We start from the raw sequence: 26,088 nt of genomic DNA, 5'->3' as shown, positions 1-26,088 counted from the left end.
CTGAAAATACTTAGTAGCAGGAGAAACAATGTTGTTTATAGTCTCAAACAGAGTTTTAGGATTCCTTTTGCAGGCAGATATCAGTTTCGTAAAATAAGAAGATCATCTCGTTTAGATCTGTTAAAAGCTCTTTAAGATGCAGGCGGTGTACTTGAAGCTGGGTCGCTTTCCATAAACGCTCAGCCTTCTGACAGACACGTCTAAAGCAGCGGTTGGCGTCATTTATCCACGGAGATGTATTAACAGCGGGAATTTTTCGAGTCTTAAAAGGAGCCACTCTATCTACACTGTAAAAAAAAAAATCCTAATTTTACAGAAAATAACTGTGATTTTTTGACGATCATTTTCTTTCATTTTAAATTGTACTCAAAACACTGTAAAATTACAAATAATATCTGTAAAATAAAAATTCAGCTGTTATTTTAGGTATTGTGACATTAATGACAAATTGCAGTAATTCACATTTTTTTATACAGGAAATTGATTGTATTTTTCATACAGTATTTTTTCTGTTTTCTTAAATTACATAAAAATTTATGTAAAATTACAAATATAATCTGTAATTAAACAGTAACAGAACAGTTAAATGATAAAACGGTCAAATGACTGGCAGCCCCCCAAAAACTGTAACATTAAAGTAAAAAATCCTACATTAAATAAACTGAAAAACACGGTGATAATTCAGGATATACCTGTAAAATAACAATCATATACCTTCAGTGAAAAAAAAAATCGTAAAAAGAGGGTCAAATGACTGGCAGCTACGGCTGCCAAACAAAAACCATAAAATTAAAGTAAAATCTTCTAATTCAAATAAAACAAAAAAAACACTGTTATTTCACAGGTATTTCCTGCATTATTATGATCATATACCTTCATTTAAAAAAAATCGTAAAAAAAGGGTCAAATGACTGGCAGCTACGGCTGCCAAACAAAAACCATAAAATTAAAGTAAAATCTTCTAATTCAAATAAAACAAAAAAAACACTGTTATTTCACAGGTATTTCCTGCATTATTATGATCATATACCTTCATTGTAAAAAAATCGTAAAAAAAAAAGGTCAAATGACTGGCAGCTACGGCTGCCAAACAAAAACCATATAATTAAAGTAAAATATCCTAATTTAAATAAAGTGTAAAAAAACTTTAATAGAAATGGGATGTCACCATGATTGAGATCAGTGTTTGCTTTAGTAGGGCTCATGACTCTTGAGTTTCAACATTACTTTTTCTCTGCCTGCCTTAACTGTGTTTTGATGCACATTTATTATGGCAATATTTGCAAGAGAAAATATAAGATGATCTTGGTCATTTATTGATGATTTTATAGTCATCATAATGATGATCTGATTCATTGATATGACAGTCAAATCTCTATTAGCTGTGAATACATTATATGTAGATAGACTTCAGTGTTATACAAAGGCAATTATTATCATACTTTTTTCACATGATTTGTTGAAATATTGTGGGATCAGTATTATTGCAATCTCAAATAAAAAAAATATATATATTCTACATAAAATTTTCTGAGTTGGTTTATTTTGTTGGGAGTATAGAGACATCAAGAATCAACATATGAATCTCAACAATGGTGACAATCAACAAAGCCTTTTTGTGACTTTATAATAGGTCAGACATTTTTTTCATTGTCACCATTGTTGAGATTCATACGCTAATTCTTGATGTCTGAGTGAGTCTGTATGATCCTGTCAAAACATTGTTTGCATAATGACTTCATAAAATCTTATATAACAGCATTGTAGGATCTTCTATAGCAATACTGCCATTCAAAATTAACATTTTACAACTTAATCAGTCATTAAAAAGTCATACCAAACAGGTGGTATCAATACAGCAGACAACTGCTTGATGAATATTATCACTATTAAGTGACCAACATCATCTGATCTGAGTTTCTCTCGATTCCCTACAATAACATATATGCGTCAAAGCCATGCACAGTTAAGAGAAAAAGTAATGTTAATATCTGAAGGGTCAAGAGCCCAACTAAAGCCAACACTGACCTCTATCATGGTGACATCAAACTTTATTATTTTCAATAAAATATCAACTTTTAAACCTCTGTTATTTCTCAATAAGAATGTTAGTATGAAAGAAGGATTGTAATAAGTGAAGATGCTGAGATTTTGACAGATCTGTTAGTGTTTAATGTTCTGTTGGGATGTAAAGTGTTTCTGTATGGTGTGTTTTGTGTCTGTATGGTGTGTTTTTAGTAAAAATTCAGTAAATGTATATATATATATATATTTGTGAAATAACTGTGTTTCTGTTAAAAAGCTTAATGAAGAATTCTGCAATAGTATTTATTATTTAAATTAGGATATTTTACATTCATTTTATGGTTTTTTGCATGGCAGCCATTGCTGACAGTCATTTGACCTTTTTTCACAGTGAAAGTGTTTGATCATAATAATTCAGGAAATAACTGTAAAATAACAGTGTTTTTCTGTAAAACATTTAAGGACAAAGTTTGGAAAAGTTTTTTGCACTCAATTTAAATTAGGATATTTTACTTTATTTTTACGGTTTTTGTTTGGCAGCCGTAGCTGCCAGTCATTGACCGTTTTTTTACGATTTTATTTTTTACAGTGTAGCAGCAATGTTCATTAAACGACTGTACAAAAGCTTCAATGTCATTTGAAATAAGAACTGTGCTAGAGTCAAAAGCGGCTGAGAAGTTCACAACAGCAAGCTGGTTAATCATACGAGAGCAGGACACTCGCAGAGGGTCCTCATTACAAGCAAGATCAAATAAAATGCATTTGTGATCACTAACAAATACATCTTTTATGCAAATATTGCTAGTGTTTGGACCGTGAGAGAGAACTAGATCGAGCGTATGTCCCTTACCGTGCGTAGGACCAGAGACATGTTGAGTAAAGTTAAATTATTCTGTTATGTTTAAAAATTCAAAAGCAGTGTTGCAGGCATCATCATCCACATGAATATTAAAATCACTGACAATAATCACCCTGTTCAGCTTAATAATGGATGATAAGAAGTCCGTAAACTCACTCAGAAAAGAGACCGCTGGCCCAAGTGGCCGGTAAACTAAAATAGAATAAAATAAATTTGAGCGACCAACTTTGGTCATCTGTAATTCAAATGAAGAGTACATACCTCCGCTCATCTACTGGCAAATAAAATGCTTTTTAAAAACCACAGCAAGTCCTCCACCACGGCCCACGAGTCTTGGCGTGCTGTTAAAAGAACAATCCACAAGACAAAACTCAATCAGATGACAGCCAACACATTTACGTTGTGGCAACGTCTTTGGCATGTTGCATTTCTATGGCAACGTGGCTGTCTACGTGCTCGCAACATTGTAACAACGTAGAATTGTAAGACGTGACAGGGCTGTAGCAACGTTGTATCGCAACATTCAGCAACTGTGAGACGACGTTCTGACAATTAATTTTTTTATGCTAGATATAGATATGAACCACAAAACATAACATGGGGGATTTTTAATTAGAAAGATGTAATCAACACCTGTACAATTTGAAGACTAAAATTGACATAGAAGGTTAGCTAATTGAACTTTATCAAAACTGCATATGGTAATCAAATTGCACTTCCAAAAGCCATACATTTGTGAAAAAATACGAAAAAACACATTTCTTTTAAGTATAATAAATAAAACATAAAAAGCAAAGGCAGATCAGAACATTTAATGAACAAAACCGGGTTCTGTACATGGCAGACAGGGGAGCGTAGTCGAAAGCCGGGCGATAAAGGCAGGTAAGTTAACCGGAATCAGTCCAGGAAACAAAACAAAAAACCAGAGGAGAGATGCAAGCCCAAAACCTAGTAGGCAGGCATGAGTCCGAAACCAGGTAGACAATCCGGGACCAGAGAGGGTGGCACTGCAGGCACAGGTAAACTTGGCAGAGAACAAAGCAAACCGGAGCTTCACATGACAGGACTATACAGGGAGTGACTTACATTAAATAGCATGAGCAGACATGAGAAAATCTAGCAAAGAAACGAATGAGACGACAAATCATAGGGAAAAATGAACAGTTTTTAACTTGTCATTAGACAAGGAAGTTGTAGGTTGTGTTTGAATAATTATGTATCTTATTTAGCTGAGGTAAATTAACAAAAAAAACTCGCATATCCTTGCTCGATGAAGAATGAGACAGGGTCGGTTGAAATTTAAAAGGCTTTTTTGGGGCAGTGACGAGTACATATGTCATCCAGTTGTTGTCCAGACACCCTAGGCACAACCTTATGAAATGGCCCTGAATGGTGGTTCAATGTCAACATTGTGACAACGCTGTAATAACCTACACCACACAGCGTACTTATAGCAACCTTTTGGCCATGTTGTTAAAACGTTGTTAGAAGGTTGGGTCCGTTGTGGCAACGTTCTGTGTTTGCTAGGAGTACTCCATACTCCGTTGCCATGTCTCTGTCAGCAACATAAAATCCAGGTTTTTGGAAGTAAATAAGTCACTGAGCAAAAATGTCTTGTTTGAAATTGAATGAGCATTTATCAAAGCCATCTTGAGCGGTGCAGAAACAATACCTGAAGCAGAGGCTCGCTCCAGCGACCTCAGGTGCACAGCGCGCACACCCCACCCAGTGTTTCTCCAGGACAGAGGGACCAGAGCCCTGGGGATGTCAGGGAAGACAGAACGAAGACAAGACGGTCTGGATCCAACGCCAAAGAGCCCCAGCTTCAGGAGCTTTTTAAGATGCACCTGCCTCCCCGCCCTTTTTCCTCGCCTTCTCCGCCGCTTCTTTGTTTGTCGAATTAGGCCTTCTCCATTCCACATACAGGCAATGGGTTCAGACGGACATACAAACGGGGCTGAAAACGCACTCCATGTATATACGCCGTTGCACTCCTCCATAGAGGATCGAATCAGAAGCATTGTTTGACAATCGCACACCCATGCAGTAGACACAACATTTGTGGACAAACTTAACAGCAATATAGCGCAGAAAAAGAATAAAACGCATTGGGACGAACATCCAGCCGCAGCATCGAAGCCAAACACTGGTGCCATGCCGTTTACCGAAAGCAACTCCATTTCAACTCATATTAAATATGAACAGATATCTGCCATGATCCCAGCCTGTGTTCCCTTGGTCATGAGTGGACTTTTATGTTTTCCTGTTCTGCGCCATGTTTTGTAGTCCTTTGTAGTTATTGTTGATTAGTTCTGTGATTATTCCCAGGTGTGTCTTGTTTGCCTACCCCTTCTGCATTTAAACCCCAGTGTTTCTTGTGTTCCTTGCCAAGTCTAGTCCTTTTTGGCTGTAATGTTTGGTGAGCTCATTCTGTTCCTGCTTGGCTCTACGTTACAATATCTGGGATTATTAGCAGAAATTGTATATCATGCCTCATCTTGCTCGGCGGGACAATATAAATGCTTGGAAATTAATATTTCACATCTTTAAGTCCATTTACAGCAAGCGATATTTGGCAGCTGTTGGGGAGGATGAAAAGTAGCCGATGTTCATCCCTTCTGTGTCAGCCCTGAGCACACATTGATTAAACTCGAAAGGAGCGGCAATCCCATTCATATTCTGGTGTCATCTCTTAGCAGTGACATGAGAAAATGTTCTTTTAACTTAAGTGTTGGTTAAGGGTAGAGTGAGGATTTTATTTGCACCACGTGCTAAATCCTGCAAGCAGTGGTTTCCTCCAGCATCTTGAAAAGGTTCTACCTCCAGCCAAAACACATCAATAGTCAGGTGAGAACCCTGCTAAGGCAACATTTCTCCATTGAGTCTCAAGTGAATCTGGTGAGCCTGAAAATAACCCTTAGGCAACTCTTTGACCAGTGACCTGTTTGACACAACAGAAGCTGGACAAAGGAGCTCCAGCTTCCACAGCAACTACATGGGTGATTGGGCAAGGAGTTCTTTTAAGAGCGTGTTGCAGCGTGTTAAAACCACCTGCTTTTTCTCTGGTGACAGAACATTTGCCTCCAACTTCTGACTGAATGTGGTCCCCAAGTTAGCATCTTTAAGTGTGAGGTATATACTAGAGGATCTTAGGTCTAATTCCCTGAGTTGTAGTAGATAACTTTATTGTCCCCGTGGGGCAGTTAGGTTTGCGGCGCAGTCGCAAGGCACTTCATGACAGGACATCAGACATATGACACAAACAAATACAATACAATGCAATACACTATACACCTTTGGATCTGACCAGACCAGCTGGACATATAGCTTATTTTGACTGATTTGTGTTATTTGATCATTCATACGGAAAACACGTAATCAACGCTTGATTACACTTCTCATTGTTGACATGTACAACCGGATGAGATCCCTAAAAACGGCAAGGCAGTCTCTAACTAAAAGCACTTGTTGACAGCTTTTATTTCCAACAGTAAAGTTGGGAAAAAATGCAGGGAAAGGCTGTTGGTCTTGTCTTTGTACATTTCACTCACTCTAAAATGTAAAGTGAATGCATCTTCTGGCTCGAGGGTTTTGTCAATGCAATCTGCTGTCACTAACCAGCGGTGGGATCCGGGAGAAAGCATTTTTAAAGAAAATCGTCTGCTGTTAGTCCCATAAAGAGTTTGGTAGTTATTCTGATGCTTAGATGACCAGTTCAAACCAGTTGTAAGTCTCCCTGATCATATATTCAACATTGCTAAGGAGCTGCTGCGTTGTCTTTTGAGCTACAATGTCCAAAGAATGGCATACACATCAAATTAACTGTAAATTAGGCTGTTTCTGTTTGAGCAACTTATACACACACTCAAAAAAATGATATGTTGGCTTTACTTAACTTTTTTATGTAAACAGGTTTCACCGGTTCCACATAACTATGTTTCGTTAAACAAACATAATATGTTCATGTAACTTCAACATCATGGAATTTGGTCATTTTAAGCGACCCAATTAAACTCTGAGCTAATGAGTTAATTAAGTGAATAATTGAGTGATGATTGAGCATTATTGAAGACACCTGATGTTAACAAGCAGAATCTCTGAAGGAGAAAACCGGAATGTTTAAGTCACCATTATGGAGATAAGTATTTGTTTTAGTTGGGCTCTTGACCATTAACTTATTAACTTTAGATTTTGTTTGGTTGCTGTACATGAGTTATAACAGCCAGATGAACAATGAAATCTGATGGTGTTGGTTGTGATTTAACATAATCATTTTTTCACAATCATTTGACCTCAATCACTGAACTTATATTGAACCCAATTTCTGAGTTAAGTTTACCTTACTGTCATTGTAGAGCATACTATTTTTAGCCTTTTCAATGAAATTCAAATGATCAATTCAAGAAATAAAAAATAAACTTCTTAAAAAATATCCTGAGTAGGCACACACAAACATCAAGAATCAGCATATGAATCTCAGCAATGGTGACAAACAGATCATAAGCTCATTATTTATTCATGCAGCAATGCATGATGGGAGCCATGAATGAGTTTTGATTGGTGGCACCCAGAATGCACTGCAACATGCTTTATAATTGTCACCATTGTTGAGATTCACAGGCTGATTCTTGATGTCTGTGTGTGCCTACTCAAAATATTTTTTAGGAAGTTTCTTTTTTATTTATTGATTTGATCATTTAAATTTCACTGAAAAGTCTAAAAATAGTATGCTCTACAATGACAGTGTTGCTATTATTCGTAAGGTAAGCTTAACTCAGAAAATCGGTTTAATATAAGTTCAGTGACTCAGGTCAAATGATTGTGAAATAATGATTATGTTAAAACACAAACAAACACCATCAAATGACCTTTGTTTATTGTTCATCCGGCTGTTATAACTCATGTACAGCAACCAAACAAAATCTAAAGTTAATAAGTTAATGGTCAAGAGCCCAACTAAAACACACACTTATCTCCATAATGGTGACTTAAACATTCCGGTTTTCTCCTTCAGAGATTCTGCTTGTTAACATCAGGTGTCTTCAATAATGCTCAATCATCACTCAGTTATTCACTTAATTAACTCATTAGCTCAGAGTTTAATTGGGTCGCTTAAAATGACCAAATTCCATGATGTTGAAGTTACATGAACATATTATGTTTGTTTAACGAAACAGTTATGTGGAACCGGTGGAACCTGTTTACATAAAAAAGTTAAGTAAAGCCAACATATCATTTTTTTGAGTGCAGAGTGATGTCTCCCCATCATGATGCTTGGTCTATCTGTTGCTATGCCAACCATATTTACTATATCCAGCGAATTAGCTTGCAGAAAGTCAGTGATGGCATCCACAATCCTGCATCAAAAAAGCTCAGCCAGCCCCAGGAAAGTGCTCACATGTAATGTTGGTTGTTTCATCCAAGTAAAAGGAGAAAGGTGAGTTTCTTATGTCCTGTTGAAGTTCTTCTTTAAAATGCAGTGCCAGAACTGACTTAATGACAGCCGTACATTTGGTTCTGTGCATCTAGAATGCTCCGTTCTCATCCTTCAGTATGTCCGGTATGTCAAGTCGTCCACAGCATTAACTGATCTCTGGCAAGCAACACATGTTGCTATACGGAGTTGACAGCACTGGTTGTCACAAATGCTTGGAATGGTTTTGTGGGAACAGAAATCGTTTTCTGTTCCCTCGTTTCTCATTGATTATTCTCACCTATGCCTCGTTACCCTCATCAATCCTTGTGTATATAAGCTCTAGTGTGTTTTTCCGTTTTTCCGTTTTTCATTTTGTTTTGGTCTTGTTATTGTTAAATAAACATTTACCTGCATTTGGACATGACTCGCCACTTCGGTTTGAGGCTGAATAAACATTATAAACTGTTACATTTGTCTTTTTTTAAATGGGTGCATGATGATGCTGTATGACCTGTTTATTTTTTTAAGGTCTAAATGCAGCAAATTGTGGCTACTGGTACATGCTCATACTGTCGGCGGCAGTGGCAGTGTGTTAAACAGACGTTTAGCAACTGTTACTGCTGTGTATCTACAGTTGGATCTTGATTCTAAAGCTTTTATTGTCTGTTTTTTTATTCCCTTTTATAATCTGTGGCATGAAAGCTATGGGTCTTTGCAGTTTATTTTATCACTCTAGCAGAGATTGCTTGTTTGGACATCATATTGTTCCATCACACACATGCTATTGTTTGCTATCACTTTGAACTGTGCTGTTGACTTGGGCTCCACTAATATGGTGAGTGTGTTGTATGTATATTGAATTTGTTGTTACAGTATATTGTTTTATTTGCTTGTTTATTGCTTTATTGATAAGCTTATGTTTTTAAAAGCACTATATTTTACACATTATTAATATTGTTACTACTACTTTTATTATTATTATTATCAGTAACTAAATAAATGACATGGCTAGTCATGTGACATCAATACGGCGACCAACTCCATGTAAAATTAAACTGCCTTTTTAAAAGACTGATATATCTGAAGTCTTGTCTTGGTCTCATGTGAGTGTACATCATTTTAATGATATTTCTAATTCTCATTTCTGAGTGCACCTAAAGTTTTATCCCATAATGAGCAGAACCAGACAACTTGCACCAATGCTAAATTGTTCTATATGTACTAATCATTTGTTAACATGTATTCTTTACTTCAATGAGCTTACTGTTTCCGCCTTACATTAATACATTGTTTAAATTAATACATTGTTAGCTGTATATGTGATTTGCGTGATTTGTATACATTTCTGAAATACATAACTTCGACGGTCACCTCACCTTCGATAACAGATCACTCTAAATTGAAATGTAGACATACATTTTCTGTAAAGCTGCTTTGAAACGATATGTTTTGTGAAAAGTGCTATACAAATTAATGTGCATTTAATTGAATTGAACGTGCATTCATTTCAGATATACATACAAATATTCCTCAGGGAAGGACTAGAACAATATTTTTGAACGTTGACCTAGACTGACCCTCAGAAACTTTATTAGGATTACGTACCTCATGCTTCCATACGTATGTCACAATTCATGATTTATCATGTATTAACTGTCTTATAAACCACCACTGAGCAAGCCAAAGAGCAACAGTGGCAAGGAACCAAAACTCCATCTGGTGATAGTAGTAGAGAACGAAACCTTGAGAAAAACCAGGCAAACAGCTGATTCACACATGCCCTGAGGACCCTGGGCCTTATTCCATCTGGCCATCTGTCCTCCTCACAGTGCCGCTTCTCAATGCTTTATCTCTCCCCATATATTCATTGCTGCTGGTCAACAAAGTTAGCCCAACACACTCTAAAAAGAAATTCAGGGGACCTATTACTTAAATAAATGCATGGTTGTACGTACAATTTTAAATTATTGAATTAAACCTAATAAGTGCAAACATTATTTTTAGTTCTGTTGACATAATAATGTTAATCATTATATCAACTTAAACTGAAATATCTGGGTTAATTAATGAAATTTTAGATAACAAATGAAATAGTTGATAACTTGAAAATTGAGCAGTGGATTTGTAGTTTTTAGAGAGTAGAATGGCACACAGAAATGTATTGCAACAAGCTTACATAAGTGTGTCTTAAAAATTTGTATTATAAATTCTATGTGACATTGGAGGCCCCAGTCATATATCAGCACTAGGATATCAAAGACATGTCTTGTTTCTTTACGTTATCTTTATATACAATATTCGGTGGATTTTTGTACATTTCTGTCTGCATCTATTTGTTTTGTGACACGTGGAGGCAAAATGAGTTGAAATGTCAAAAATGGAAAAAGAGTGGAAATTGTAATTTCTGTTAGGACCACTATCGTCAAATACGATTGGGAATTAGCATACAGTTTGGATTGGCGGCAGGAGAATCGGCGATCTCGACGACAGACGCTTCCCCTCAGCACAAGTTTGGTATTGTTTTAAAGTCCAGCATTCCAACTTTGTGAATAATCATAGCAAATTCTCAATGGCATGAGTCTGAACCAATGAAATGTGATTTTCAAACTGATGCTGATGTAAACAAAACGATCTTACTCGCGCTGATTGACAATACGAAGCATGTGCACAAAGACGCGATACCGATATACACATAGATACAGAATTACAGTATTTAAAAATATCTCTTTCTTGGTGAGTATTCTCGCACATCTGTTATTCTTAAGTGAACGGGTGGTGACCTGTTGGGGAAAAACATTTATACCTACTGTAAAACATTGGGGAAAAACATTTATACCTACATTAATAACTACTGTACCATTTTGGTGTGTGCCAAAATTGGTGTTTTTACCAGGGATTTTAAGGTATGTTTGCTAGGTGATTTTGTTTTGGAACCTTTAGAAAACTTTAACTTGATTTTTCTCAAAATTGACTTTGCGGACTCTATCGATTTGTTTTGTCTGATTCCAACAAATCATACATCATTTTGAAGGTTGTTTAATAGAGAATGTGAATTACAATAACTCATTTTTGAAAATTTGCCAGCACGGGTGACATATTGTATTTAAAATTTGTTTCTCAGACTTTCAAATCAAACTGTCCATCCATAGATTGACTAACCCTTTATTTATTTATCCATCCATCCATCCATCGATTAACTCCTACATCTTTCCATCCATACTTTTTTTCTCTCCTCAGAAGTGGAACGTGAGTCAAACCAAGATCCGTGTGATCTCTACTTTTCTTTTCATTCTCTTTGGTTGTCTCCTCTTCGTCACTCTGCCGGCCGTCATATTCAAACACATTGAGGGCTGGAGTGCGCTTGAGTCCATCTACTTTGTCGTCATTACTTTGACAACCATCGGCTTCGGAGATTTTGTTGCGGGCGAGGGTGAGCGACGCCTCCATGAAGAAAGCAGTGGTGAGCATAAACACAGGACACGCATGACTGCATGTTTGCAGCTGTTTGCAAAAAGGATTCTAGCATCGTGTCTCGTTTGTTCAGGTGGTTCTGATTTGGAGTACTTGGACTATTACAAGCCCCTGGTCTGGTTCTGGATCCTGATTGGTTTAGCATATTTCGCCGCTGTTCTCAGTATGATTGGAGACTGGTTTCGTGTCATATCCAAGAAAACAAAGGAGGAGGTGTGTTCTCATGTGATGCAGTAAATTATGCCACCTTCAAACAACATCTGCACCCACAAATCTATGCAATGCTTTAAACTCAGTTCAGTCAGGACCACTTGAGTCAAAAATACCAAAAACAATTATTTTCCAAAATATTTATTTGCATGATTGATAAAGTTACATTTGGCGGTATGGCTCTGTTCTGAATTACCCATCCTTTTCATGAGCTCCATGAAAGCTAGTCAGGTAATTGATTGAAAGAAACTAATTGAAGGCGTATTAATCGGATCAGCTGATAGACTGGGTATCAGCTGATAGCTGAGCTTGACTACGCGGCCTGCCTGAACTGACGCTGAACGCTATATTTCACTCAAAAATAACAATTCTTTCATCATTTACTTTCCCTCATGCTGTTCCAAACCCATAAGACTTTTAATTTTACAATACGTGCACTTACTGTTAAATCCAACATTTGTTCAGTACAGCAAAATCCCCAGTGTTAAATTAACACTGCTCAGTGTTTATATAATCCACACTCAAGAGTGTAATAAGTAACACTGAAGCAGTGTTAAAGTGATGATTGAGCATTATTAAAGACACCTTACACCACCTGATATTGATTCACTTCCGTTGCAAAGATCATTAGTTATTAACTTAGGGGCCGCTTACACGACACCGTTCTAACAGAAAACAACCTGAGCGCAAACCCTGAAATAGATTCCAAGGTGCAAGCCTTAAAAAATGTTGAAAAAAAAGGTTATCTCTGCGCAAACCTCAAAAAATGCAAACCCGCGAAAACGCAGACGGCGTGCACATGCGCATCACGTGTTTAGTCTATAGGTATGCTCATTTGAATATATATGTGCGCAGGCATGTAAAGAATTAAATGGTAAATGGATGGACTGCATTTATATAGCGCTTTCACAGACCCAATGGCCACCAAAGCGCTTTGCAATTTGCCTCACATTCACCCATTCACTCACTCATTCATACACCGACGGGCGACGGCAGCCATGCAAGGCGCCATCCAGCTCGTCGGGAGCAGCTGGGGTTAGGTGTCTTGCTCATGGACACCTCGACACTTGGTCAGAATTATTTATCGCTTCAGTGTAGCCACGTGGACCGGAATTATACCGACAACGTTTTATCTGTACAGAGGTAAAGCGAGGGAGGCCTTCACAGGGAAGAGACTAGTTGACACTTCAGGACTACGTTGTCATCGTGTCCAGGCGCAGGTCCTTCATCAGATCTGGATACGGCCTGGATCTGGCGGACTGCGGTAAACCTCAGGATAAACAGAGAGACTAATATTTGCGTAGACGCCATCCTTCTTATGATGTAACGAGTACATCAGGATTTATGGGAAGTGTTCCCGGTTCCGGCTAACCTAATCTATGCAGCCTAACATTGAATTATAGAAGTCTATAGTGTGTTATGTGTATGCTAGGTCAAAGAGATGTGTTTTTAGTCTAGATTTGAACTGACAGAGTGTGTCTGCTTCCCGGACAATGTTCTACTAAGCATTTAATACGTTTTTAAGGTTATTCTGCATGATAAATTGTGTTCCTGTAGCTCAACTGGTAGAGCAGAGCACTAGCAATGCCAAGGGAACAGAATGTATGCGACATAAGTTTGCATACCTTGAATTAGGGATCGACCGATATGGATTTTTTAGTGCCGATACCGATACCGATTTTTTTCCCATCAGCCTTAGCCGATGACCGATACGGGCTGCCGATTTTCTTGAGCCGATATTTGGAGCCGATACATTTTGCTCCCTCAATTTACATCATAAAAATGACATGATGTTAACAAATGTTACAGGTCTCAATTTAATAAAAGTAACATTTATTTAACGTAAAAAAATCAATATTTAACAAATAGTAAAAACATGTGAGGTAGAACAAGAACAAGTAGATAAACAATATTTAACAAATATTAAAAACATGAGGTAGAACAAAAAAAAGTTCACTGCTGAAAATAAATATTTAAGCATAAATAAAATAATTGCACTATTGCACACAGTAGCAACCAGCATAATAAAGTGCACAGTGCACACTGTACTTCATTTTAAAAGTAACGAACTATTTACTGCCACAGTTTAAATTTTTCTACATAAAATAAAATGAGCATGTCTAGTCCCTAATATCACTGCGATGGCGAGGGAGACACACACCACACGCGTCCAAACCTCAGCCAGGTGGTCGCAAAAAGCACGGAACAACGTTGGTAGTACTTAATCCTATGACCAGTGTTCGTAACAGCTACCGTACGCATACTAGGGCTGTCAAAATTGCTCAAATGGCGTTTGTATATTCCCTCTAAAAAAACATATTTGAACATATCGTCGTGCATTTGGTCAATGACGCGCATTACGTCAATAACAGGACAAATTAATACAAAGAGACATAACTACTAGTATTAAGTAGCTTATTTGAGTTTAAACATATTTGACAACGTATTACTACAAAAAAAACGAGTAAATCAACTAATGGCCAAGACCGCAGAGCTCACTCTGGCTCGCCCGGACTCGCAGGCGCACTCTCTCTCTCTCTCTCTCTCTCTCGCACTCACCCTCACGCTCTCCGCGCATACCGGTTTAAATGAACAACAACAAACAAATGTTGAGTGCTGATCAAGAGTTTTGTGCAAGCAATTTAAGGTATATAGCAGGCTTCATTCAGTGATTGAAACAAATACATTAATTGAAGTTTCACAGTACATAGAACCGACACTGAGCGCTCCGAGCGAGCTGTGCTGTGGTAACGTTTGTCTGCTACCGCGGGCGTGTTTTTCCACATTCGAATATTAATTTTCACCTTCAAAATTCAGTTTTTTTTAAACTATTCGAATATATATTCGTATTTAGAATATTCATTGACAGCCCTAATGCATACTGAACGGATAGCCTACAGCTATTTGCAGCTCCCTAAATACAATGGCAAGCAAGCAGTTTTATAGACGAGTCATTCGCGTTTTCCATTTGGACCCACAAACTTGCTTAGCTATATAGTTGCAACCACATAACAGTTATAGAGCAACGTGTTTCCATTTTCAAAGTGTTTGACAATATTTCAGCAGTCAAACAGTTAAAAGATGCTTTGAAAGTTTAAAAGTTACCGTTATCTTGAAGCGCAGGTTGCACTCTGCTAGTGGGGGAGGGAAAGTGCAGGGTCTGCACGTGAACTGCAGCGTCTCCAGCAGCACAGAGCTGCCTGTGGACGCCTGTCTATAAATAATGCCGGGAAAAAACTATCGGCGAACGCAGCAGCCGCGTATCGGCCGATTCCGTACACGTAAAAACCGCAAATATCGGCCCGATATATCGGCCGGCCGATATATCGGTCGATCACTACCTTGAATGCACTGTAAAGGTCCTTGCACACTGAGGGCCAGATGTACGAACATTTGCGAACGCAGCGTTAATAGCGCCATGGCCAAGACGCAGAAAACGCTTGATGTGTAACCGCAGTGTCCGTGTTATGTACACAGCAAAATCCTCAGTGTTAAATTAACACTGAGAGTGTGAATTATATAAACTCAGAGCAGAGTGTTAAATGAACACTGAAGCAGTGTTAAAGTAAATGAGACAATAATGTGAATAATTGAGTGATAATTGGACATTATTGAAGTCACCTGATGTTAACAAGCAGATTCACTGAAAGCGAAAACCGGATTTATTTAAGTCACCAATATGGTGATCAGTATTTATTTTAGTTGGGCTCTTGACCCTTAAATCATTAACTTTAAATTTTATTTGGTTGCTGTACCTGAGTTATAACAGCCAGATGAACAATTAGAAAATGTGATCTGATGGTGTTGGTTGTGTTTTAACCCTCTGGGGTCTGAGGTGTTTTCGGGGTCCTTGAGATGTTTTGGCATGCTCTGACATTTGTGCATTTTTCAGTTGCTTATAAACATATTAATGGCACAGGTGAAATTACACTCTATATAGCACACACAGGGCTACCATTATATGTGAGCAACATGTATGTACATGTTTGTATTTTTGAGAGAATATTGTTTATGCGTGGTTATTGAAAAAACTAAAAAATAAATTTTCTAATATATGGCCACAAATAACATACTAAATATCTGTCCACAAGACTTTTGACTAGTGGATGTTGTCGCCTAGAGTATTTGCTTCAAATTGATCTGAAAATCATTCTGGCTAATCATTCACATAAAACAATAGATTGTTTTAAATTGTGAAAAACATTTTTTTGTTTGCAAAGGCAATATGCGGATGGGCGGATCGGCCCAACCCCCTCATGAATAATTAGGCAGTTCTCACCTGAGCAGACTGCATACTAATGAGCCTTTCATTCAGGGGTGTCACACAAGAAAGAATGCAAGGACAATATATATATATAAATAAATAAATATTTATATACACACACACACACACACACACACACACACACATATATATATATATATATATATATGTGTGTGTGTGTGTGTGTGTGTGTGTGTATATAAATATTTATTTATTTATATATATATATATATTGTCCTTGCATTCTTTCTTGTGTGACACCCCTGAATGAAAGGCTCATTATATATATATATATATATATATATATATATATATATATATATATATATATATATATATATATATATATATATATATATATATATATATATATATATATACATATATATATATATATATATATATATACAAACAATCAAAATATAAATGAAAGCCAAAAGCACATTTTTAGTCACACATTTTAGCCATCCACATACCATTTTTAGCCATCCACCGCGGTAAAAATAAACCAGTCGCATTTCAAAGTCGTACGCGAAATGACCGCCAGGTGGCGCAAAGGGACATTTAGCAAAACGTAAGTGGGGCTAATGTCTATTAACAGTAGCCTAAGGATGAAATACTACAAGTTATGGTAATTTCCAAATAAGCCTACAACAAATTGTTGGTCATACAGATAAGATATAATCTTTTAAAACTGTAAAAGGTTAAAGTAGGCCTACACTCACAGGCTAAAGACAAAACGTTTTCTCGCTCATGTGAGAATCAAACGTTTGGTTATTTCTCAGTAACAAAATTCATAGCCGAGCGGTAGAACTGATGGTTCATCATCAAGATGACACAGGTTCAAATCCCGCACAAACATGGTCTGCTGTATATTTTATATTTATTATTGCAGAGAGATTTGTCTAGCTCTAAAACTCTGTTACACCATACAGTTTTGTTTTATATAGGCTATATATATTTTTTTATTTATTTATTCCAGGCTCTCACGCCACCCCCCCGATTTCTCACGCTGAAGTGTCAACCCGGTCGGTCAAATTCCTGAAAGATATAGTTTATCTATAGATCTACCTGTTGAGCCACTCGTGATCGACTAGTTATACCGTAAATTAGTTAAAATATCCCGTAATCTATTTAGAGCGAGCGTGCATGCGAGACAGATATTGTGCTCCAAACCGTGCGCGCGCATGGCAGAGAGGTCTGTTCCCTACAACCTAGAGTTTTTAAAAACATGGTTTTAAGTAAAGTGTGATTTGCCAGGGGGGACTGGGATTTCCTTCTGGTCTAAACATCCCTACTTCTGCTGAATTATTTTAATCCCCACACCCCTCCCTCCACAGCTAATCAATGCTATAGGCTACTTCACCAATATCAAATATATAAAATAGAGATATGCAACAGGCACGTTTAAACGAAAAACAATAAAATCAAAACCAGCGTTTCAGTTGTTCATTAGTTCCAGTGGCCTTAATGCATGCACGGCTTTTCAAAATTTCACAAAGCGTGTTGAGATTATTTTGAATGAAATATTGAAGTTTATAATTAAGTGTTTTGGCACACCACGCCGAGTGACCCTATGCATTTTTCTAAAGTCGGGTTTTATTCTGGCATCGTGAGTTAGTGTTCGACAAACGCGGCGGCGCGTTCATTTAGATTAATTTATTTATCTCATTATTACAGCTAAAATAACTTAATAGGCGACTCCGTAATTTTTTGGTCATACAGATAAGAGTAGAGTAGCTTACATCGTTCAAAACTGTAAACTTGTATTCATATTAGGCTAACGACAAAAACAGTATATCTGTCCTCTCTGTCTCCGGGAACTGCGCGTCACAAAAATGAACCGAAAGCCACTTCAGCTCAGTCACGATAAGAAATCGGCTATGTCTAAAGCCTTTAAATGTCTAAATATTTAGGCTAATAAATGTTATCTGATTATGTAGGCTAATCCATATGAAAACGAGAGGTACAGAGGATCTACTCAAACATGCGCTTCCCAATGAGAAAATGACAAGACATGGGTGAAAATCTCGCTCTAATTAAATGTAGGCTAAATCGCCCTGAATTAAAATGTAAAAACATAATAATGTATTTGTCGAAATGTTGCGATATTGTTTCATTTAAGTTCATAATTATTCTATAAATGTTATTTAATTTAGCAGCATTACCACGAAGCACCGTGTTTCGATATTTATTTGAATAATACAAAATAAAATAAAAACTTAATTCACAAATTGCATGCCTGGTTGTAAGGATCCAAAGATCCCTGTAGACTTTAATATTAAGTGACAACAAATTCACAAGCGTTTTTTCAGATTATATTTAGTTTTGCTTGGAAAAAGCTGCCCCAAACCAGTTTTATTTCATCAATTATTGAAATAATGAAATATTTAGTAATAAACTTTTATGACAGAAATATCACTAGGCTACATGTAACTTAAATCATTTAATTCCTTCATTATCAACACTGTCTAGAATGGCGATTTAAGTGTGAATTGCGACTTCTCTTTGTGTTAAGTCAGCCTCAGACTCCGATAGCCTGTGGGGGGTTGGAGGGACAGTTGCTGGACAAAGGTGTTAATGTTCCTCTTTCATATGGAGAGTGTCGGATAGCCAGCCTGATGAGCAGGCAAAATTATTGTAAGGATAAATCTGTGTCCAAATGTAGGCCCCATATCTTATTAAATTATAAATATTGTAGTTTATTTATTGTAGCCTATTTAAAGTTTTTTTTTCACACAAAATTTCAATTGAAGTTATTGTAAGGTGAATTCAACAAGGCATGCTGTGTCTTTGAAGCAACAATTAAAGGTTAAATAATTTTTTCGTGATTTGTATGGCTGACACGCAGCGACATATACAGTATTATCAGCTGTATGATGTGTTTTTACCCTGAAATGATTAATTTCGAGAGAGAGACCCGCGCGCGCAGCGAGGGAGACTAAATAAACTTGTTAAAAAGAGATCCAGCGCGAGAGAGGCAAAGAGAAACGCATGTTTTTAATTTAATTATGTTTCTTTGGACAATTTTCGTTTTGTAGGCCTACTGTTTTAATTGTTTAATTTAGCTGTAATTTCTTTGGCAATACAAATTTAAAATGTCGCAAGAATAAGATTAGCCTAGTGTTTCTTATTTTGCATCGCAAAAGAAATAAACTCTAAACAAGATGCAACCCTGTTTTAAATTAAACAATTTAAACCTTGAAATGTTCGAACTTGGTTTCAAACTTAAGTAATTTTAGTGTTCTTTTACATTACACAATAATTTAGCAGACTAAAGACGAGCTTCTTCATTTTCATTTTCTGATCGGCTGACAATCTTCATCAGTTTTTGTCGTTTGTGCAGCGGCTGCGGTTCTACAGGAATGTAGCAAATTTATGTTGTAATGATAATCAAACAAAACTCTTGACTTTAAATAAGTAAACAGATATAAACAGTTACCTATTTAAGCATCAAGGTGGGAAAATATAAACGTAGGACAACATCGGTTAACAACATCTATGCTACATTGAGATTCGATCTCGGGTCTGTTGAAGCTCCTCGAAGCTCGTGTCGTTGCGTTGATCACTGAGCTATCGTCTGTACGCTGTTAAAGTTGTAAAGCCTCGTTCATGTAGCCTAAATGTTTTTATTGCAATGTTTTATGTTGAAATGTTTTCATTATTTATTCAATTACATTTCAGTAGCCTAATTTCAGTATTGTGATTATGAATTATTTTAACTACGTTTCACTTGTTGAATTCTTCTGCTACCAGCTTTCAATCGCTCTGAATCAGCGCGGTGCGGCAGCAGATTACGCATTAGAGAGAATAAACCGGAATAAACGAACACTTTTCAGAGTCTATGATTGTAGCGCCTCTTAGCGGTAAAAGGCAGCAAATACACCACACATTTTACCGCCGCGGTGGAACAGCTGATGTGGGCGTTGTCATGGCTTGCCTCGACATTTGCGTTTGAATAGCGCGCGTCGTCCGTGGGCGTGTCAGATTAACGCGTAATGAAGTGTAATGAGCTGGGGGAAAAAATACTGACAGCACTCTCTTTTCATACAGATTGCATAAACTGAGAATATTTGTTTTTTATATAAATTACTTCATTTAAAAGAAGAGAATTCAAGCTTCATAAAGAAAAACCTCTCGTGCCTGTGTGACAAGTAATCGCGGAGTTACAGTTAATCTTAGGACGCGTTTCAGAATGGACTTCACTGACAGAGAGAACGCAAAACTCGCATCATGTTTGTTTTTCTTTATTTGGTGAAAAGCACAACACTTTGTTTTTATTGTGAGTATCCACAAAAAAAATAGAAACTTAACAGGATCTAATGATGTACAACACTTATATGTAAGATCAAAATTAACAGAGTAATTTGAGTCTCTTTTGCACTGATAAGGAAAAAAGTGAGCTGGTATCGCCGGCGAGACCGCCGACCCCAGAGAGTTAACATAATCATTATTTGACCTGAATCACTGATCTCATTGAGAGCATAATTTCTAAGTCAAGTTTACCTTATGAATTATAGAGGCACTGTCATTGTAGAGCATACCGTTTTTATCCTTATTAATGAAATCCAAATGATCAAATCAATAAAAATAACAAAACTTCCAAAAAATATTTTATGTAGGCACACACAGACATCAAGAATTAGCGTATGAATCTCAGCAATGGTGTCAAACAGATCACCTCTAAACATAAGCTCATTATTTATTCATGCAGCAATGCATGATGGGAGCCATGAATGAGTTTTGATTGGTGCCACCCAGAATGCACTGCAACATGCTTTTTAATTGTCACCATTGTTGAGATTTACAGTCTGATTCTTGATGCCTGTGTCTAAAAAAAGGGTTTTTTTAATAAGCACAAGTTTTAAGAAATTATTTGGATTACATTGTAAAAGTTAAAAACATTATGTTGTACAAGGACAGTGCTGCTTCAATTAATAAAGTAAACTAAATTCAGAAATTGGTCTTTATATGAATTCAGTGATTCAGGTCAAAGATTGAGAAATAACAATTATGTTAAAACACAACCAACAACATCAGATCACCTTGTCTATGTGTTCATCTGGCTGTTATAACTCATGTAAAGCAGCCAAACAAAATCTAAATATAAAGTTATTGATTTAAGGGTCAAGAGCCCAACTAAAACAAACACTGATCACCATAACGGTGACTCAAAAATCCGGTTTACTCCTTCAGTGATTCTGCTTGTTAACATCAGGGGTCTTCAATTATGCTCAATCATCACTCAATTATTCACTTAATTATCTCATTAACTTTAACACTGCTTCAGTGTTCATTTCACAGAGTTTATATAATTCACACTTTTCAGTGTTAATTTAACACTGAGAAATTTGCTGTGTACCAAACATGCTGTTCATCAGGTAATCAACGCCTGTCCCCACCCACTATACCGTAAATTGAATGGGTCTCCTCCTCTCACTGCTGATGCCATGACTGCTTGAAATGATCCTGATGCCAATAATTGTAATGCAGCGACGAGTTTAACAACTGCTGGAATGGAATGTGAACGCTGAGTCGGAGATTCGATGTCATCTTTGATTTCTTCCAATAACTGTAATATTGCGTATCTGCTTAATCTGTAACGCTTAATGATTTTGTTTTCACTCAACTGAAAAAGTGTGATTCTTGTGGCAAAAAATCTCTTCAGCTCGTCTCCTTAGCCTATGTCTTCGTCTTGCTCGGATTACTGCTACCACTTCACCAGGAGGCATATGCCAGGAAACCCGCTTCCTAAGTTACACCTGCTTTTAAGAGGCGGTGAATTTACAGCGCAAAATAGAGCCGCGCTTTCACCGGCTTTTTCTGTACATAACCCCTCCCATCTCTTAATGTGACACTCCCACTTTGACCATCCCATGAATGCATATGCATGACACAAAAAGCGCATTTTGCCATTTTCAGTTCCCGCGACAGGCAGTCTGCGCTTTCATCTCGGTGCGTCACGTTCGTACATACCTCGCCATAGTTTTATGCGCAAAAGCGTTAGTACATCTGGCCCCGAGCCTTTTCGTATGCGTTTTTTCGTATTCGTCATTTGGTGACTCTGAATTGTCAAAACACCTCTCAAAATGCTTGCTACGGATGCAAAAAACACAGAAAATCTAACCCGATCCGAATTGTTTTATGGCAAGGACCTTTAGTCTCTTTGGATTAAAAATCTCTGCTAATTTTGATAATGTAAATAATTAATCAGACCATTTTATTCTAAAGAATCGTGTTTGTCAACATTATAATATTTTATCAACTGCAACCATTCCTTTACATCTGACTTCATTCTGCTTTGGAATATTTCTATAATAAAATCAATTCCCAATGAATAAGATCACTAAAAATGTACATTTACAGTCAAATGGGTCATAAACAGTAATTCATGTTGACTTCAAAAGTTTGTCACTTGTTGTAAACAAGATTATTATCAGAAATTATATATTCTTAAATACAAAGCACGATTTCTTTTTCTTTTCTTTTTTTTACTTATATTATGGTTATGGTTATATTAGGGTATCAGATATAGCTCCAGTTTTCCTAGCAACTGTCAAAATTAAATACCACGTTGCTTTTCATCATTCGCCCTCATATTGTTCCAGACCCATATGATGTTTTTTTTTTTACATCATCACAAAAGTAGATTTTTTGCAAAATATTTGCACTGCTTTTTTTCCAGTGGCAGTTCACAGTCAGCATGTCTGTCAAGCTCTAAATATGGCAAAACAACACTATAAAAGAGCCATAGATGTATCATTAATATCCATAAGTTAAATTCATGTACTGACTATTCTGAAGTCATATGATAGCTTTGTGTAAAGTAATGACCAAATGTAATTTAAGTCATTAATGACCGATATTATTCCCCTTCGGTCCAGCTCTCAAATGTCATTCTCCATTCTATAAATTTTTGTTCGATTAAGGCATGTGAGAACCTATGGCATTTGGCTTTAAGCTAAAGTTGATATTTTTTCCATATACTGTACATGTGCAAATAATGACTGAATTTAATTTAATTGTCGGTTTCTCACACAAAGCTACCATGCTTTCAGAAGACTTGGAATGGAGTATATACTAAAAGGTTGGGGTTTTTTTTGTCCTTTTTGGAGCTTGACACATGGCCACAATGAACTGTGTCAGTATGGAAATAGAGGTATTGTATAAAAATTATTCAAAAATTCCCCTTTTGTATTTCAGAAAAAAAGAAGAAAAAAAACATACTGGTCTGGCAAGACATGATTTTTGGCGCACTAACCTTTACAAATGTTTTTTTAGAATATTAATCTTGTTCTTTTTGTCATAGGTAGGAGAGTTTCGAGCTCATGCCGCTGAATGGACTGCTAATGTGTCCGCTGAGTTTAAGGAGACTCGTCGGCGACTTAGTGTCGACATTTACGACAAATTCCAGCGCGCTGCATCGATCAACCGCAAGCTGTCCGCTGAAATAAACCTCAGCCCACCTATCAATCAGCAGATGACACCAGGGAAACGTGCACATTCAGTTAACCTCGGAGATCAGAGAGAAGAGTTGTATCCCTACACATTTGTACGAAGCGGAAGCTTATACCTCAACGGCCTCATCCCGGATTACGCTGACCATCGAGATGTCACTACAATACAAACAAAATGAACTGGAACTGAAGGCATTCACCGACAAACTGTGAGAGCAAAAATATAGGATTTATAAGGAAGGATAAGACAAAATGAAAAATGAGAGGACAAAGACAAGACCATACAATCGCATGTAAAGAAAATAGAACGACACCATTGTGTGGACAAAGAGCATTGTTCTCCATTGACGGCCATGTGAAAGTAGCCATGTATTCTGATGAAATAATCAAATAAAGAGTTATTTGTAATATATTATCATAGTTACAGATTAATATACTGTAGGTGCTTCACGAGTGCCCCACTTTTTTTTGGATAGCTCTAAAATGCATGAAAGTCTTTTTTTATCATTCTTCTGCAAGTATAGTCAGTATAGACAGCATTTACGTGACATTTGCTGGATGTCAGCATTCCGGCACTGCATGAGGCAACCGAGCACCTGCAATGGAAACAAGAGAGCTACCACACTCCAAGACAAGGCCTGCAAAGCCCAGCATATAATGAAGGCACAACATCACACAAATCTTTTGTCCCAACTGCAGGCATAAACTGCAGCGAGGAAGAGAGGAAATTCCTTAACATAAGTTGAACATTCCCAACCGTCCATGACCAGATGCACAAAGGCACAGTCAAAAGGTAGGTGGATGTGATTATAACAGTCCTGCCCTCAGTCATGTCAAAATGATCATATTTAGGAGATTAGCACACATGAACACCACCACAATGTCATCATTACTAGTGGGAGACTTTGTTTAACATTCTTAAAGTAATTGTTCACTTCAAAATAAAAATTCTGTCATTTACTCACCCTCAAGTTGTTTCAAACTTGTATGAATTTCCAAACAGTTGTCGACCCCATTATCTTCCATAGTACAATCTACTATGGAAGTCATTGGGGTCCATCAACTGTCTGGTTACCGACATTCTTCTGCTGAACACAAAAGAAGATATTTTGAAGAAAGAAATGTATACAGGCTTGAAACAACTTGAGGGTGAGTAAATGATGACAGAATTTTCATTCTGAAGTGAACTATTCCTTCAAGCTTTTCTAAAAAAGGTCACACTTGTATTGTTCCCATTCAAAAATGGCCACAAACAGCCAGAGTGTAATACTTGATATAAAACTAACTTCCCTGAAGTATAACAATAAAATAAAATGATGCACTTGTGGCAATTTAGATCTTATTTATGTGTAAATTTCTCTATTTCACCCTAATTTAAGCAAAAACACAATCCTTTTCCATACATTTCCTATATGGTCGGTCAATTCTGACTGCGAACAGCCAATGTAGGCCTTTTTTTATGATTCCACAGAGTCATTTACACCACACTTTCTCGTCTCATGTCTTGAATTATGTTTTTGTGTGTTAATCTATTTAATTACTTCAAGAATATAGCTGTGATCCACACTCAAAATCCTTTTAGTCACTTTTTTATTCACAGGGGAATAATATAACAGACGTTACGGCTCGCAGGCCTTCTTCAGTGTGTTGAATTCTCTATTCCCTCCACCCATTATTTAAACAATTAATTAAGACATAATTTTACACTAAGCACAATAATCTCCACTTACACTGGGACAGAGTGGTGCATGATGATGGAAGAAAACTGCATTGCTCCCATTATAATCAACAAAGCTTTTAACACTGCAAGTATTTGTTATGGCTGCTCAGCTTGTTTGCCCCATTGCTGTTTTTGATGTGCTGCGTTACGATACTCCAAACACTATCCTGTGTCCTTGCTATCTGCTTGTTAAGTATTGAATACTGCTTCCAGGTCCAAGCCTTTACTCCATTTCAAGTGAGAATATCTCAATCTCAACAGCCGTTTAGGCTTTAAGCTAAGCTTTTAAAAGTTACAGTGTACACTACAGACCGCAGGCTCACAGCGGACAGGACACCAATAATTTAATGATTCAGAGAAAATAAATCACTGTCAGGCCAACTGAGATTTCGGTATGGAGATAAAGGTTAGATCATGGTTTTTCAGCACACAGGGTTGCCAACTCTCACGCATTTGGCATGAGACGCAAGCTTTCAGGCTATGTCTCCCGCTCTCACGCTGTCCAAGTAAATCTCACGCCAAATTAAAAAAGCCAACGTGCTACACATACCGTTGGGCGTATGACATCAAGAATGCTATGCTTTCGAGTCACTCTTGCCGTATATTGATGTCATATGCCATTCGGTCTGCGCAGAACCGCATGAAGTCGAACATATGTATTGATAA

General features: G+C 37.1%; 1 protein-coding gene across 1 annotated transcript in view; it reads left to right on the top strand.

The window, feature by feature from the left end:
* Positions 1 to 24,384, top strand: part of kcnk2b (potassium channel, subfamily K, member 2b) — a 107,031-nt gene extending 82,647 nt beyond the window's left edge. The window contains exons 5-7 of the mRNA XM_056249144.1: positions 11,538 to 11,760; positions 11,845 to 11,984; positions 23,555 to 24,384. Of these exons, the coding sequence (XP_056105119.1) occupies positions 11,538 to 11,760; positions 11,845 to 11,984; positions 23,555 to 23,881 (690 nt within the window). The 3' untranslated portion in view covers positions 23,882 to 24,384. The remainder of the gene's footprint in view (positions 1 to 11,537; positions 11,761 to 11,844; positions 11,985 to 23,554) is intronic.
* The last annotated feature ends 1,704 nt before the right edge of the window (positions 24,385 to 26,088 follow it).

This window comes from Rhinichthys klamathensis, unplaced genomic scaffold, assembly GCF_029890125.1.
Source record: "Rhinichthys klamathensis goyatoka isolate OS25496 unplaced genomic scaffold, OSU_Roscu_1.1 h1tg000001l_1, whole genome shotgun sequence".
NCBI classification, from domain to species: domain Eukaryota; kingdom Metazoa; phylum Chordata; class Actinopteri; order Cypriniformes; family Leuciscidae; genus Rhinichthys; species Rhinichthys klamathensis.
The sequence above is the reverse complement of the archived record's forward strand: the minus strand, read 5'-3'. Positions and strand labels throughout refer to the sequence as shown.